At 48.1% G+C, this 17,725-nt stretch overlaps 1 protein-coding gene across 1 annotated transcript in view; it reads left to right on the plus strand.

Moving 5' to 3' along the window:
• Positions 1–17,725, plus strand: part of LOC132320050 (hydrocephalus-inducing protein homolog) — a 144,339-nt gene that overhangs the window by 17,813 nt on the left and 108,801 nt on the right. The window contains exons 6-7 of the mRNA XM_059832152.1: positions 2,565–2,689; positions 15,151–15,352. Of these exons, the coding sequence (XP_059688135.1) occupies positions 2,565–2,689; positions 15,151–15,352 (327 nt within the window). The remainder of the gene's footprint in view (positions 1–2,564; positions 2,690–15,150; positions 15,353–17,725) is intronic.

Here is a 17,725-nt window from a genome sequence, read left to right on the forward strand (position 1 = left end):
TAAATAACGTCAGGAGTATTTGGCCCTTGGTATCCTCATGGGCCATAACTTTTGCCCAGCTCTGTAAAGACGGGGGGCTGATGCCTGGAGAAAGTAAGCAAGATGTAAATGCTAAAATATATCATTATGAAATTGCTTACCAATCTAGCGTTGATCTCTTTCTAAAGGACAGTAATAGGCAAGATCTCAGCAGGTGCTGGTGGGAAGGTCTCTCCTAAACTGCTGTGGCTAGATGAGTTTATACAAGCTGGGGATTGCAAGGTACCGTTGGGAGATCTGGGCCTGTGAAAGTTTAGATGTCATACAACAACGCAAACGTCCAAGTGGACATAGTTAAGAAGCAAGTTGGAAGAAAACAAGCTATTAAAAAAACCTGCAAGCCTTGTCATTCCTGTTTTTTGGGAGCGGTAGTGATTCATTAAAAGGGTAGATTGAACGGGACCGGGATTATCTTAAAGAGCAGCTCACAATGAATGGATAAAAGGCCGAAGTTTACCTTGCCAGCTTCATCTCTTGGCAGTGGTCTTCATTTGGCTTTTACAATGCGTCAGGGATGTTTCCGTAGCATCTCTTCTTATCTGTAGGCTGCAGGGAACAGCTTAGTGATGTTGACTGCAATTTGGAGGAGTTAAGTTTAGCCATGGAGCTTGCATCTTTGGGTCTTGGAGAACCTGGTCTATGTGAGGGATAATGAGCTCTTGCTACAGCAGTAACAGAGTTGTCTTGTGGGTACAGCATGGGGTGGGGTGTAGGAGATGCAGTGTCTGATTTGTGCTCGGTTTCTCAGTCCTGAGAACAGAGTCCTGAACTTGGCTAGGTCCTCTTCTGAGAATTTGAAAATAGGAAGATACTTCTTTCTCAGGGGTCCCCTGAAGTCACCCGCAGGAGTGTTATTCCCATCCCAGCCATGTGAGGGCAGGAGTACCTAGACATGGGGAAGGAGTAGGAAGATGATGGGATGGGAGGCAGTGCTGAAGTGTTGCCAGGAGTCCCCTTCCTTAGCTAGCAGCTTTTCTGGCAACGCTTCTGGCAAAAAAAGAAGGGGGGGAAAAAAAATCCGTGCCTTTCCCACAGCAGGCCATGATCCCCCCCACGCGCCAGCAGAGACCTGCAGCAGTCCTGGCGTAACCACCAGTGGAGGTGCAGCAGCATGTAGAGCAATCCGGTTCTGAGGCTGGTGGTGCCTTGTCTTTCCTCCTCCTCCTCTCTCTCAGAAGTCTCAAGTCCAGCACGTAAACGTTGCAGGCCCAATGCTTCTCCATTAGTCAGCAGTAATGTTCTCACTAGTTGTAATGGGAAGAGGTCAGGCCCCTAATCACAGTAATATCTCCTTAACGAGCAGAAACTCCAGCAATTTCATCGCTGTCACTACTTACGTGAACAAAGTTCAGCTTGCGCACGGCTCCGGTTGTTCTCATTATTTTTGTGTGCGCATTGCGTTCTCTGATCACGGTAAAACTCTCCAGAACGTGTTTTTACGGTGACAAATTGACCACCAGCAAAGCACTAAACCCAGTAACTTTTGTTTTCTAAGTGGGGCTGCACAAGAGCCATGGAGCCCAGCTGCCGTTGTGCAGAAGCATGTTTCATCTGACTTAGCCCTAAGCGTTAAAGCACTGAGTTTTGTGTCTACCAGCCAAGAGCTGTTTACCTGGTGACAAATCATAATAACTCATACTAAATCCAAAGTAGGCCAACGCATTTTCATAATTATTTCCAACACATTGCACAGACTTTGTCTGGTGGGCCAGGCAAACAGTTACCGAGCTTGGATTACAACCCAGAGTCCCAGATTGCGTTGCTTGTGAACAGAGAGAAAACCTCCTGTTAAACTCGCCTTGATATGCTCCTGTTAATGGCGCTTCATTTAGCTAGAGATTTAATTGTTCAGGCTGTAAATGGGATACTCCTTTTGTGTCTTGTTTCCATGCCATGGGATCGCTCCGATCTGCATTTGCACTCAGATTTTTCTGATGGTTCCTTTTTTTGGAGCAGCTTTCATTGAAATGCTGATAAAACGTGCCCTTTCTTAGGCTAAACCAGAATGTTTCCAAGGTAAAAAGAAAAAAATGAATTCTGCAAATTAAACCATAATTAGTCTCTGGTCTTTAGAAAAGACTTTTGTTGTCTGATTTCTAGGCTGTAATCTCATTGGAACAGGTATTGCATCTCTTGAGGTGAGGTTTCTGGGTAGCAGGAAAAGACAGATTCCTGAGGAAATCAGCATCAGGTTGTGTGTGCAAATAGCTGTTACCATTTCTGTGTTCTTCATAAGCCATTCTCTGATCGTAGTGCTAGCAGTCGGACTCCTGAGGCTGCAGAGAACTGGACGCAGAGCATGGGGGAGATGAGGTCATTTTATGCGATGGGATCTGAGGGCTGGATCTCTGCAGAAGCGGGAGTCAGTTGCTCTGTTTCTGATCCTGTATGTTGTGTTTGTCTTCTGCTGGCTGTGGTTTGTTTGCTCCTTGCTTGCGCAAGTGAGCTGAAGGGAACTAGACTGCCAAAGGAATACAGTCCCCAAATGTCCCGCAATAGTCCTGATAGCTGTCTTTGCCTTGCAGCCCTTTCTCTGTCGATCCCTCCGTCGGGACTCTTGGGATTGGTGATGCCATGCAAGTGACAGTGGAGTTTCACCCACTGAAGACCGGGCACCATTCCAGGTCCTTGGTAGTTCACTACGACACAGGTAAGTGCTGGGCGCTGCGTGGTGCACGCTCTCTGCATCCTTCAAAGCAGAGCCCTTTCTAAGCAGAATAATGTTAAGTTTGCTTTGTGGGCAACTTCTAAAAGCTTTTCTTCCAAAAGCTCTGTATGTTTCAGTGCTTAGAAGTGAGCGGATAAGGGTCAAAGGCTGAGCCTGTCCTTGTTCTGTATGTCCTGTGCGCTGGTCCGTCCCTGGGGGACCCTGGTGTCAGCATGGTGTTCTGCACCCAGCACCTCCTCGTGACAGTCTTCCACCATCATTCCCCGTTGTCCCAGCCACCTCAATTCCCTCTCCAGGGGTACCTGCCCTGCCCCAGCTTTACCTCGGATAAAAGTGAAGAATAGTTGGTGTTGAGGGGGTTGTTAAAGTAGATGCCCCTCAAATGGGAATGAGATTCTGGAATGCTGTTTTTCTGGGAGTTGCTGAGCGGAGGAAGGAGAAACCTTGACTCACCATTGCAGCCTGCATATGTATGCGTGAGGTTTTATTCCTAGACAATGCTATGTTTGAAGCGTAACCCAGGGAACACACATCTCTGTTAGACTCTCTCCAGTGCCCGCTGTCTCTTACACACCTCTGTCCCATGTACTGCTTCTCCATCGTCTTGCCACAGACCTTTTTTTCCGTATTGCCCTCTACCCATCTACAGCCCATGGTTCCCAAGATCAGGACTAAAGTAGCCAGGACTTGAGGGCTCTTGGGATTTGGCAGAAAGTGCTCAGTGCCTCCCGAGATAGGTGTAAAATGTATGCTAGGGTACGAGAAGCCAAGATCAGGCCACAGAAATACCGTCAGCTTTATAAGTCGCTTTAGGAGTGAGTGGGGAAAACTCAAGAAGAAGGTGCGACATGTTAAAGTGCTTCTGTCGGCCTTGGTTCAGGAGAGGTATCTTGTGATGCTGAAGGAGACGCTTTCTCCGTTGCATGAATGCATTTGGTGTGCGTTTTCTCTTGCTGGAAAGAGAGGTTTGGTTTGTCCCTATTCCTGACTGTTGGTCCTGGGAAGCATCATGTCCTCATCTAGGTGATGCTGTGATGCTTTAGCCCAGCAGTGAACATCTTAGTTGTTTTGAGTTTGTAGAAGTTATAAAAAGGCTCCTTTATCTTCCAGATGCTCTTTGTGGCTTTGAGTTATCACAGCTTTGTTCAATATTTGTCAGTTAGTGACGTATTCCCAGAGAATGGTTTATGCTCACTCTGGGAAGCTCATGGGTTTGGGTAAGACTTTCTTGAAAGAACTACTGAAAGGAGCACAAAAAGTACCTCATTTGTATGCAAATAGAGAGTCTATAGGATAAAATTCAGAGGGCTAGATCTTTCTCTGGGGTAAATCAGTAGTAACGCTAGAGGTTAGGGCTGTAGGGTTTCTACTTTGTGACTGAGAAGACTGAGTGAATAATTAGGGCCAGGATCTTCATGGCTTGCTTTGAAAACCTGAGTCTGGTTCTTACTGAAACACCTGGTTCCTTCGTGGTTAATCTTTGCCGAAGCAATTTGCATGGCTAGACCATGGAGATCAAACTATCTGCTGGCTCTGAGATGGGCGACCTCGCAGGAACACGTGCAGCTACCTGGGAGATAAACCTAGGATTTCATTCCCGCCTGTCAGTACAACAGTGCAGTTATTTTTAAATAAACCACGGAATAAGGAGGAGAGCAAGGGAATAATGAAGGGATTATCTCTCTAGCGTTGAAGCATACAAGTAAAAGGCTGCTGTGATTAATTGCTAAAGTGAAACGCAAACATTTAATCAATCCTTCTTAAAAGCTGCTTATTGCAGGTGTAGTGCAGAGCACCAGACAATGTTACCCAACCTCGCATGGCAAGCCCTGGCTAATTTGTCCTGCACTAAGTCAGACTCCGTGTGACTCACATACAAAAAGCTGCTGTGTTGCTCTATCAGAGCCACCAACCGACTGTTTATTACGAAACAGAAGTGCTAAGAGCATCACAGCGGTTTAGGATGTTGGGAGGCATTTTCCTTGCTTTGCTGCATATGGGTATTGACTTGCTCAGCTCACAAGTGGCAGTAGTTCTCAATAAATCATGCTGTTGTGAGTGTGACTTACGCAGGATCAGGTGCGTGTTGCCTTGATTTAATTTTTGCTGAAATTGGGTCAAATCTGTCGCTAGCATTGCTTAAGCAAATGTGGAGCTCTTCAATGTCAGTAAGTCACAATTTTCCCTTTGCCTATTACTTGGTTGATTTAAATTGTGCATCCTTTAGACTGCCCTGGCTAGGAATGTAGGTACTGTCCCCTCGATAGACAGTACGTATATTGATAGTCCTGTTGCTACAGACTTTACAGATGAGTGTGAAGGAAGTGTCTTTGCTGCTAAAAGCATAATGATTTCCAATGAAAAATTGATCTTCGGTGCTTTACATGTCCAAACTCCTCTAAATTGCCCCATGCACCTGTGTGTGGGTGCGAAAAATCCCTGCCCATCCTGAAATGAAGGTGACTTGGGATGTTCGGGGCTCCTCCTCATAAATCATAGAATGGTTTGGATTGGAAGGGACCTCCAAGATCATCTAGTGGTCCTCTCTATTCATCATCTTCATGATGGTATCAGAAGGGGTTTCTGAAGCCTGCATGCCAAGCAGATGTACAGGTTTGGAAAGTGTTCTGCCCTCAGGACGGCTTGAAGGTTGGTCGGTGGCTTGGCCCTTCCCAGGTGACACTTAGCCCACCCCATGTGGTTGTGGGAAAATAAGTTTATGGAGTTAAGTCTCTAGTTTCAACCAAGTCATTATTCATAAAGCTTAGATATTCTTGTAGCTTTCAAGCAGTTCTCAAGTGAGCTACCCAAGCTGTTTGCCCTGCGTGCTGCTGTGTTTGTACATCAAACCCAGTCTGCTGCAATCAGAGCGTTCATTGCAACCTGACGGCATAGCACAAGCTTGGGGCGGGAGGGTGAGCTTTGCTCAGGGACGCGTGGTTAAGGAGATGCGTGGCAGCTTCCCAGAGCTGTGCCGGAGCTGCAAACAAACTCACCAGTCCCATGGCACCCAGAAACAAGAATGTCTATGGCAATCCTCGACGCAAGTAAAGGAGGCTGCCAGAGACAGGAGGTGCTGGAGAGATGGTGGGAATTGTGGAAGGAGAATCACTTCTCTGCTCGGAGCTCCCTAAATCCTGACTCACATTAGACTCCTGTCTCCAAGAAGTACCTACTCTGGTATGATGGGTGGCCTTCAAGGTGTAAGACCAGATTCTGTGCTTGTAGGTGGGTGCCTGCAGTGCCCCCGGCACCCTGTGGCAAGGTGCTACAACGTGCTTCTAGTCTAGGAGATCTGTTGTGCGGTGCTGAAAGTCCTCTGTAGAGGTTTTTTTCCCCATCAGTCACTGCATCCCTTGGGATGCCTTTGTCAGCACAGGAAACGTCAGTAATTAGCAAAGCCTCACTGAGCTTGTGCGTGGCTGACAGACACTATATATTGAGATGCCTTTATTGCTGTCAGAAATAAGTGTAATCCTGCAGAGCATTTTCCTTCGGTGGCTCTGTGAGACTGTAACACAGAAGCAAAAGCCTGGGGGCAGGATCTCGTCCTCTTCGAGGGGGAGAGATCAGAGCCAGTACTCGTATGTGAATTTTCGGAGATGGCACATGCAAGAAGAGCCAGCCCTCAGGCAGGAGTGTCTACTCCATTACTGTCCTGCCTGCCCTTGGTGTAGAGCCCCAGAAAGCAGCTTCCCCAGAAGAAAAGGGAACGTGTGGCTCAGGAATAGTTCTCGGTGGTTTTAGTCCTGCTGGAAGCCTCCAGTCTCGTGCTAAAAGCCTGCTGAGGAACCATCTGGGTATTTGGCAGATTAATACCCTGTTTTCCCTCCACTTCCTACAGAACTTACGGGAGGGCTTGACAGTTCCTGAGCAGGAGGTCTCCTAAAGCAAATATCAGCTTGTTTGATGTGGATGCCAGACCCAGGCTCAGAGCATCCTTTGTGGCTCTGCACAGCCAGGGCAAGGAAGGGAGAGCTCAGCCTCAGCTCCTTGATTAATTACTTCAAGAGCAGGTAGAAGATGCGGGCAGCGTCTGCCTCTGGCTCCGTAGTTGTCAATGAGATGGAGTTTTCCTGCACTGGGTTAGTTACTGTCCCTGTAGGAAGCGGATGAAGTAATGCCTTCCTTCCTGAGCCCTGGGGAAGCAAAACTTGCCCTCTACCAAATTCAGGTTATTCCTGTATGGGAGAAAGAGAGAGCAGCTAACTATTTCTCCAGTGCTGGACACAATGTGGAGCTGAGCTTGCCCAGCCCTGGGTCAGGGAAGGGTCTGGCTGCCTTGTTCCCCTGCTTCTGGGCTTTGCTGGCTGGCCCTGGAAGTATGGGGTCCCCAGCATCGTTTCCTCCCCATTGCTGCTCGCTTTTAGATGGAAGGCAAGACATCAGCCTTGTGTTACGTAGCACTAGGCTGCAGTGTGGAGAAGCAAGCCCTGGCCTGAGATGTCTCCTCCCTGGCAGTGCCCCTCTAGTCTCTCCTGGGGTCCTTTCCAGTCCTGAAAGCTGCGAGGTGCTTAGGCTGTCTGCGCTGAGGGGAATCACTGCAGGGGATTTTTGTACTGAGCACCAGAGAGCCAAGACGATGTGCAGTTTGGGTTGGCCAGGATCTGCCTGCATGGACTGCCTCTACAGCTGCTAGCCCTACGGGTGTCTGGAGCGAGCGTGCTTAGCAGATCTGTGATCATCCCCTTCCTCTGAGCCAGCACGAATGTTCGTAGGCTAGATACGACTTCCTGGGGCAATGTAAGAAGGAAAAAAATAGTAAAAACTTTCCTGGGTGGATCTCAATAAGCTGCCCAGGGAAGTGGTGGAGTCACTGTCCCTGGAGGTGTTCAAGGAACGTGTGGACGTGGCACTGCAGGACGTGGTTTAGTGGGCATGGTGGTGTTGGGTTGATGGTTGGGCTTGATGATCTTACAGGTCTTTTCCAACCTTAGTGATTCTGTGATTCAAAGAACTGAATGGGCATGGCTGTACTGAGTGTGGCAGCAATGCTCAGGGTTCCAAGTGGCTATCAGAGATGATTCTAGGTCTTCTACTCTACGTAGGACACCCTGAGATGCCTCTGCCCTTCTTGGTCTAAGCACAGACAGCTTTTCTGTGCTGCAGCATTCTCTGGAGCCATGAGTAAAAACTGCCAGCTTGAGAAAACACTGACATTTCATCTCAAATGGGGAGAACGAGGCATGAGATCACAGGAAAAATTAAGGCATATTAAAAACTGAGTAGGCAGAGAGCTGATGTGGAGCTCTTTAGTCACCCGTGGAATGACAGCGAGTTTGACGTGATGTGTTAGATCCATTTGGGTTTGGTGAAGATGATGGGTAACTACAGAACCGGGTGTGCTTGTCTGGCAGCGGAGGAAGGAAAGCCTGTGCGTCTTGGCCACGGTGCTAAATTGTAGTAGGGGCTACGTCGTATGGCAAATGGGCCAAGGGGAATCGTCAACCGTGTTAGTGACCGTTCAGCTCCTACGTGGATCAGCATGGGGTTGCCAGCTGGGAATGTAAACGTGTCGGGATGCTGAATCCCTTTCTTCAGGTAAAATCGATGCTGGGTTTAGCTGAATTGGCTTACTTTGGTAAATGAGGCCACCTGTGCGAGGGCTTGGTGGTGTGTTAGTGATCACTGTGCGCGTGCAGGAAACTCATTAAATCCCAGCCCTGGTTGTTTCTCGCTGTTTGAGGCTGAACAAGTGACTGTAGCACGGGTGTGCCAGCACCTCCGAACATCTCAGCTACCCACAAGGCTAAAGCATCTGAGAAAAGCGCTGCCTTGCTGTGCTACTCATGTGTGTTGGTGTGTAGACTTTGGAGAACACAAGCACCTTTGCATAGCTCTGTTCTCTCTCCTTTAAGAACCTCTTTTCTACCAAGGGTCTTGTCATCTGTCTGGCAAGGCCGGCATTGCAATGAGTGGCTTCCAGGAACTTGTTTGGAAATGAAATGAAAATCCTATTGATTTAGTCTGTAGATCAAGCCTTTTCCTTTCTCTTTTGTTCTTCTTTGCAAATCCGCTGATGGATGTGGGTAGGCAGCAGGGTTTCGCTGAGGTTTAGCCCTTGTCGTGTTGCATGTTCCCTTCCTGAGATCACTCAAAGAGGTTGCTGAGTGCTCTCAATTTGTACTGACCGCAGCCAGAATGGAGGAGGCTCAACTCTTGCCTGAGCAAACTTGCTACCTCTTTAGATATTTATCTGAGTCTTCCCTGTGTTGTGGAGGATACCAGGGTGGGAATACCAAAACCGTTTTCTGGCTTTAATCTTAGTCTTGTGTGAGTGTTTACGGGGGCTCGGATGTTGCTGTGAGTGGCGTTAAGCTACTATTGAGCTAAATTCACGGCAACAGACCCTGAGCTTCTGATTGCTCCCGCTGTGTGCTGTTGCTATTCACCTCTGTAGTTGTTCGTCTTCGTGCAATTCTCTGTTCCTTCAACACCAGACAGATTTATAGTAGCTTCTTATGAGTGCTAAGAGTTGGGGAAATCTGCTTCCTAAGCAGCAGCCTCTTTTGACTCCGAAGCTTTGTTGTAGTGCACTGACACAGTTTCTTTTGTTTGTGTTTAGTGCTGGCAGATGTTTAGAAACTTACTTTATTCCATGAGTTTATAAAGACCTTGTTTCCCACGTTATCGTAAGGTGTAAGTCAGACTGATGCTGTAGCTGTTACAAGAGGCTTCTCTAGCTTTTTCTTGGGCCATCAGGCATTTAACAGCTTTGCAAAGGGATTTTTCATTCTGCTTGTGGCAGGTGGTGAGTGCGGGTTGGGCTTTTCTTCCTTTGCTTGCGCGAATTCCCAGCAGTACGGCTGGTTTCTGACTGACTTATGTTCTTGTATGCCTGCTTCGAAGGGAGTGGGAACTAGGTGGGTGGAGGGAGGCGCATATTGTAGGTGAAAAAAAGGTGTAAATAGGAGTTTGTGCAATTATATGTTGACTTTGCATCTTAACAGTAGCGGCGTTGCAACAGATGGAGGATTGGTAACTAATACTTTATCCAACGGATTGGTTATAGGCTTTTATAGTCCAAATCAATTAGATTGATGGGTGAGTCTAATTGGTCTCCAAAGTGTTTGTTTATGTCAAAACAGCTAATAGGTCACAACTGTTCCCTGTCTTTGTTCCCCTTTTCTAGCGCTGCTTGCAAGAATGATTTTTTTATACTGTTTTAAGTAAGGTTGTTATGCTTCTTGCAAACAGAGTATGGCCTCTGCCCCCTCTCCAGGGCCTCGTGTTTAAAGACAGATGGTCCATTGTTTTGAGGGTAGATGAAGGGGAATCAGGTTTTTGCTTCATTTGTGCTTGAGGTTTTTTTGCATGGCTTTATATCTCCACAACTACCTAATACCCGTCCTGACAAAAACCCTGCTAAAGCAACCCATGGAGTTGGCTGCATGAGCACAGACTGGGGGGGGGGTGTGTACTTGGAGGGTCGTTAGGAAGTTAAATATCTCCTTTTGGCAGTTTTTGTTCATCCCCAGGTATGCACAGAAACAGACTTTCATGTGACGCTGCAGATCCCATTTTTAGCGCATGACAAATTTCTGGAAGAAGGTGGTTTTCATCTCGTTGCAGGTCACCCTTGAGCGCAGCTTGTCTACCCTATCATCAGTGGAAATCAGTAATACGTTCTTAAGTGTCATTGGCTCTGGATGGGTTTCAGGGCAGAACTGACCATTCATTAACCTCCTTTCCTTGTGGATCAATCAGTATCTGCTGAGAAGCAGAAGAGCAGCTTGAAGGGTGATTGATTTATTAAGTGGTGTGTTGGGCATGTCTCTGCCAGGCAATCAGAATGAAAGTTCCTGCACTATTTTCCCCGTGGGCCAAGAGCAATGTTTCAGCCAGTCAGGTACCCCAGCGTATCGTTACTGTAGTAGCAATAATGATTAAAAATAGCCCGTGGCAGCACTGTCTTTCATCATCCGATAGTTTTACTGTCCTTTTCAACACATTCTGTGAGGCTCCTTCACGCAGGGCAGAAACAAGCCTCCCTGCTGGCTCCCAGATATTCCCGTGCCGGAGTATTTCATCCTATAACGAGGCAAAGAGCTCTTCCTAAGCGTGGGGCAGAGGAGCTAATGGGGAATACTTTGGGTGCTCCATTACAGATGGATGCACAACAAAGAGCCTGATGGACAATGAAATGACTTTTAATGTGGAAGAGAGCTGTCTGAAGAGCCTGCAGCCTGTCCCGTAGACCACTGCCGGCTTGTCGTTGCTCTCCATCTCCCTCTTCCTCCCCATCTGTTGTCTTACGGTTCCTTGCAATGCCTTTGGGGTAGAGACCCTCTTCTGTCGATGTGCCGCATGGGCTCAGCGGGTGCTTTGCTGAGGCCTGGGCCATGCCGGGGACTTCTGGCCGTTAACAGCGATAACTGTGGCAATGGTAATGATTAGGATGCTCTGAGCTTTGTTGTAGCCTGGGAATGATTCTTCGGAAACACCCGTGTTAGCAGCAGCCGTTATTTAGTGGTGAGGTTTTTAAACAAGCTGCTCCTAGGGCTGGAGTAAATAACGTGATGATTTAAGAGTCTGAAGGTGGCTCATGAACACTGCCTTGGAGAAACACTTAAAAATGACTGTCGCTGCTCTGCATTTTGTTCTAGTGCTGGCAGTTCAAGCGTGGGGGCTGACAGATTGCCTTCCTCAGGCCGGTGGAGACCCAACGCACCTCATAGGTGATGCCATTAGCTTCCCGACAGCGAAAGGGCTCAGAGCAGTGCTCCTGACTCTGATCTAGCAGTAGCTCTGCGGGAGGTGCAGCAAAAAGCATCTGTTGGGGAGGGCTGGCTCCAGCTGTAGGTGACTTCTCTAGCTTCCCAGAGATGGCTTAGCCTGGTGGAGTGGTAATAGCTGTCCTTTGCATGCTGTTTGAAAAACAAGAGTGTGCCGGCAGCGGTGAGGCAGTTGGGTATGATAGTAGCGGGAGCAAAAGAATTACTTATTGCAGATCGATGTGAGGAGTGACAGGGATAAAGGAAGAATCATCTCAGTGAAGGCGAGGTGCAGCAGGGTGCTGTTTTGTTTCTATTCGGTCTAATCAATCTGGCTGCCAGCTTTCTAGTATTTAGAGCAGTGATCAATGAAGGAAAGTACTACTCTTGAATATTAGGAAAGCATTCTTCATAAATCCCAAAATTTGTTTTGAAATCTTGTTCAAGGGTTTGCTCATCCATTCATTGAGCTGTACTTTCAGGCTAAACCAAATTTGTCTTTCTATTTAAGAGCAATTTGTACTGCTCTGAAAACTATTTCCTCTTGCACCAGGATGATCATGTAGCATTAGAAGAAATCAGAGACATGTTTTAGCTGTCCTGTAAATTCCCCCTTTTTAACATTTTTTCCTGCAGAATAGGCCCCAGGAAGGATGACCCAATACTAGATTTCTTGATTCAACACAGTAAAAAGTAATGATGTGCTAGACACCTGCATCCATAGTCATGCAGATGGATGGTGGAATAAAACATAGTGGTGGTTCTGCTGTGTCAAAGAGCACAACCCAAAGCGTCTGCCCTACTGCTGTGTAAAAAGTCTAGCTTTTAATTTCAAGTTTAGGCCTTGCTTTGTTTGGGTTGCAGAGTGAGCGCTGTGTCCTGCCGCCTGTAGGAAATGTGTCAAAAGCATGTAAGGAGGAAAGAATTGACAGCCTGTAATAAGATCGTGTTGTGTAAATAATGGTAGGGCAGATACATCTAGATTCAGTAAATGTGCTTTCACGGCAGCAAAGCATCCCAGACTACACACCATGGACATTACCTTGTCAAGTGCAATGCCTAGTGCTACATCACTGTTACAGTAGAGAGATTTTTTTTTTAACCTCATGTATTAGACAACCAAGAGTCTTAAATGACATGTCACATCTAATTTGGCACCCCAGACATGAAGTCTGCAGCCGCCCTTGGCCAACCGTGGCAGCTCCGCTCTCTGTGTCAGTTCATCTGCCTGGCAGACAGAGCTGCGGCTTCCTCCTGACTCACCGGCATCTGTGCACGCTGTACTGTACCGAGCCATGTCTGGGTTTATGTCTTCAGCACGATGTCAAATACTTCTCCTTGCGGTAGAAGGTGCTCCGGCAAGCCCTCCAGCCTTCAAAAGAGTCCTCGGTGCCTGCAGCCAGGAGTGTAAGGGTGGCTGCGTCCCCAGCTCATCTCCAGAAGAGCAGTCACGGGGGATGCTCAGCAAAGCGTGTAGAAACAGGCAGTGCATATGCTTTCTCCCCCGTGGGCTCTGGAGTTAGCAGTTTTCTGTGCTGGAGGCTTCATTCTCATCTTTGTTTAAGAGCTTCTGATGGTTTTATCTCCCGAGAATTTGTCCGGTTGCTGTCTGGATTTATAGCTGTTAGCCTCTACAGCATCCTATGGCAGTATGTTGGAAAGGAAGGAATATTCCCTGGAAAAGTACTACTACTTCTGTGTCATTTCTGACTAATAACATGATTTCAGGCCCTGAGGTTCCTGTCTTACGACAAATCCTGACAAATCTTTCCTCATTCACATTTCCCAGGCCATTCATGCTTTTACAAACCTCTCCCATCTATCTCCCATATGATTGCTAGGTTGAGGAATCCTATGCAGTCTTCATGCAGAAGCTGCTCCATACTTTTAATTGTACTTTCTGCCCTTCTCTATTTAATTTCAAACGTTTTTTGAGATCAGAACTATACCCAATACTTCAAGACCCATGTGGGCATGGGTTTGGACAGTGAGATGATAGTTTTCATGGTGTTTCTTTTGTAGTAGTTTGTCTTGATCATTGTGGAGGATTAGCTTGTGTTTCCAGAAACCGGCGTTGTGCACGCTCGAAGCACTGTGCCTATCTCCCATTTCTTGGGTCCTGGCTCATCTGCTTGCCAGTGTATGCCGAGGATTCAGCGCAGGGGAAAGGTAATGCTTATAAAGCATACCTGCCTCTAACTCTTCTGAACTTCAGTTATTTTTATATGCTAAATTGTCCCTTATGGGAGGCGGATTGTCCAGTCCTTGGAAACATTGCTGGTTTTCTCCCAACATAACTCAGCTCTGGCCACAAATCCCTGCCACTCCAAACTCCCTTAAGAGCAAAGAAATTGAGGCTTATACAGGCATGAAGGCTGAATTCTCCATGTTTGGAGATGAATGAATGACTGTAGAGATCTGCTATTTTAAGGGTGAGTCTTGCCTCATTCCCCGCTCCCAAAGCGAATGTGATTCTGCTGTGTTGCCTGGCTTAGGATTGAAGGAGTCCATCCAGCTCTCCCCTTGTGTTGTTGCATGGCAGCCTTTTAAAGGCAGGTCCATCCACTGGCTGCCTTGCTGGAACCCCTGCAGTGAGGACGAGGCTGTGCCTTTGCAGAGGGATGCCCTCCAGGCCATGGCCGGGTTGTTGCGCTTGTCAGTTGGGGCTGGCTCGGAGGCTTGAAGCACCACTCCCTAGAAATGCTGTTTCTGGAGAGCATGTCTGATGTTTGCTGTTTGCATCTCACCTGGGAAACACTCACCCACAACAGGAAGAGTGGGCTTGGTAGTGAAGTTTGAGCTCAGTTGACTCCCAGGAGTTCCTTGGTTGGGAAGAATGAAGGTTTGAAAGCTCTGGGAATGAGGGAGCCTTTGGTGGGAGTCTGTTCTGGAGGGTGTGATGCTGGCAGGTACCCCAGCAAGACTCCGGTCATTAATCAGTTGATGTGCACAGCCAGGGGCTCGCTCCTCTTCAGCTTGGTGTGAGTTGGAAAGCAAAGATGTCCTCGCTCTGGTTGTTGAACAGCTTGGGAATATTCAGCGTAGACTTGCGCCCTCGGGCATAGGCAACAGGATCCAGGCTGAAAAAATGGGCTTGCAGGTCTGCAGTGGGCGGGTTGGTGTGGGCTGTGCCCCACCAGTCTCGTTTTGCCATATCTTCACAAACCCACAGCAAGTGAGGGCACTGCTTCTACAACACAGTGAGGTTGTCTTCTGCGTGTCATCCTGCGGTGGGCTGTCACTTGACTTGTTCCTCTGAACCTCCCTTTTCTGTCCACATGCCCCCAGGCATCTTTGCTTGTCAGTTACAAGGGGTCCTCAGGAGAGACCCACCACTGGTGGTGTGCCTGCAGGAGACCCTGGTCAAGCTGTGACTGTGGTGGGACTCCTCAGAGTCACCTGAATGACTTTGCAGAATTCCCTGTGACCTGAGTGAGATGGCAACCCAAAGGGCACCTGGGCACATCCGAAAAATCTCACTGTAAATGCTGTCACGTTGGGGATAAACCTCTACAAACACACCCAGAAATTAAGTGCTTAAGGTGGTGTCCAGGACATCCTTGTGCTGTACACATGTATCTATCAGGATGTGATAAACGTACTGATCCGTGGAACTGCTAATACAGCTAAAAGCTGTAACGCTTTCTTCTGTTACTTGTGGTTTGCTCTGTTCCTTGTACTTCTGTCGGCAAGTGAGATGAGCAAAGACTGCCTTTTGCTTTGTTGCAGGTGAAGATGTTCACACAAGCCTTTATGGAGCAGCTGGAGATGTCAACATCAGGCTAGACAGGAACTCCTTGGCAGTTGAGAAGACTTACCTCTCGCTGTCAAACCACGGATCCATCATCATCCACAATCAGAGTGAAATCATAGCCCACTTCCAGTGGAAGGCTTTTGCTACGCAGGAAGAGGAGGATCAGCGGAAGCTGAGGTTCGTTTGAAAGATTCGTTTCCATAACATATGCTGCCCAAGGGTAAAACTGACGTGTGGCCTCAAGGATGTTGGTGCTTTTGAACGGTTTAGGACAAGTAAACCATCCCCAGTGTCAGGGTATGTGTCACTGAGCTTCAGGGTACTGGAGCTCAGCACTTCCCTTTCCAGTTCCACCCATACTCCAGCTGAGGAAGATGTTTTAGGGAGGGAAGGTTGGTTGCAATGACTGGATAGCAAATTGGTGGTTTGTGGGAGCACAAAGCACTGAGGTCCAGACATCCCTGGGCTACAGAGGGTCCATGAGGCTGAGGAAAGTGTCAGCACTCATTACCTGGGACGTAATGTAGCTGCAGATAACATAACTATTACGATAGTCACTGCAGTTTCTTCCCCTCCAGTTTTGATAAGGTGGCAGGCTCCTTTTCCAGCGATGTGCAGGGTAGGGTGGAAGTTGAGACCACCCTGCTGTCGGGTGTTAATTGCCTCGCGCTGCCCTGGTTTCCAGCACAAGGAGCTATTTGTGCCCTTCCTTCGAGGCTGGGGAGAGCTTGGAGGTGGAGGGTTCTGCAGGGAAGGTAGGGCTGCACAGGACCTGGAAGTGCATTTGGGCTTCAGTCACCTGTGTCTTCATGGTGGTGAGAGATGGGGCAGGTTCTTGAAAGCGTGTCTGTGCTCAGGCTTTGAAATTCCCATTTCGGGCAGCACACACAACCCGGGGCGGGGGTGTGAATTGGAAATGACACTTCAAAGCTTGGGTGATTTAGGGAATCCCTGTGTGACTTTTCAGACTTGGGTGGATGTGGATATATTGGAGTTAGTCTGAACCCATAGCTGATCAGGAAACTGCCTTAAAGTGGAGCGATTTTTAAGGGCTTCTGAGCAAATAAAGTTCAACGTAATTAGGTCAGAAATGCCTTGAAGGGCAAAACTAGTTTTCCACTGTTCTCTCTTTTTAATGACACAGTGTGTGACTTCTGTGCAAGCTCAGTGTGTTGAAAGAAAATCTCGTGACCTTCTCTTGGTACTTCCCTGGCCCATTCCTTCACCATAACTCCCAGCTGCCTGTCTCAGCCTGGACCCTGAGTGATCCTCTTTCCCCTCAGAAGCATCCAGGTTTCCCCCCAGTCGACTTCAACCTGATCATTTTTATTTTTTCTTCCCAATTACATTTGATCTCTATGCCAGTTTGTGTCTTAAAGTCTGAGCAGGACATTTTGTTCTGCCTTACTTGGAAGTCATAGGGATGGTCATAGCTCTAAGGCCGCTGTCCTGGTGTCAGAGAAGCTTTTGAGGTCTTGGAGCAGGGAGGACTTTTTCACGGGAGAAGGCAGGACCCTGCACTGGGATGTGACCCAAAAAGACCTGGATCGTCTCCTTCCTGCAGGACTTTCTGGGATGTAACAGTGGAATTATTGTCCCTTGAGGTTGAGTTGAGGGTTGCTCATCTCAGTGGCTGGAAGCCCCCCGAATGCGCGGCATTGCAGGTCAGCCACGGAGAACCATTTCCATCGCCCTCCACAGGGAGCTAGCCAAAGCACGTATTTTTGGCTCTGGTGACGGCATTTGCCCGAGGCTCTGTCTGCGTGCAGCTAGTAACATCCATGACTGTATTTCCTTTCTAATTGTGTTTGAATTTAGCTGGGTGATGATCGCTCTCCTGTTTATACCACACTGCCTCGATTTGTTGCATAGGGAGCCTTTTGCTCATCCCCCCCCGTGTTGTCATCTGCTGGTTCCTGATGGCCAGGGGACTGGAGCGTGAAGGGGGGACAGGAATATGCCAGCTCGGAAGCAACGGCTCTGTAGCAGTGCTGCCTTCTCATCTCTTGGTTGCGATCTTGAAACACTAGAATGATTTCTGCTACAACTGCCAAGTAAGGGAGAGAGTAACGGTGTCACAGCTCTGGAGAGAAGGCCAAAAAGGGAAAAAATAAGGTGGTTCAAGGCTCGACTGAAGGGTTTGGATTCAGAGGTGCTGGTCCTGACTTCTTTATGGGGTGATGCTGGGCAAAGTCCCTTCCTTTCCTAGGGCCTCTGTTTGCATGCATATCAACCCATTAATTTCACCGAGGGGGTGTGATGCCTGAATTCATTAGTTTGCTTGTCAAGTGCTCTGGGCTCCTCTGGTGGAAGGCCCTATAGGGAACAGAGAGCAGAGATTGTTTCCTTATCGTCGCAGGTCCAAAAAGGAAGGGAAAAGAGTGATGCTGGTAACCTGCAGCTGTACCCCAGCTGCTTCTCCCCTTGCTGGTGAAGCCCTGCAGCGGGTGCTCCTTCATCTTTATCTGCCTCCTCTGAGCAGCTCTATGGTTGGAAAAGGCGGTTGAGGTTGGTGGATTCTCCATCAGTTGCGGCAGCGCCTTTGAGCCG

The sequence above is a fragment of the Gavia stellata genome, chromosome 33 (assembly GCF_030936135.1).
Source record: "Gavia stellata isolate bGavSte3 chromosome 33, bGavSte3.hap2, whole genome shotgun sequence".
NCBI classification, from domain to species: Eukaryota; Metazoa; Chordata; class Aves; order Gaviiformes; family Gaviidae; genus Gavia; species Gavia stellata.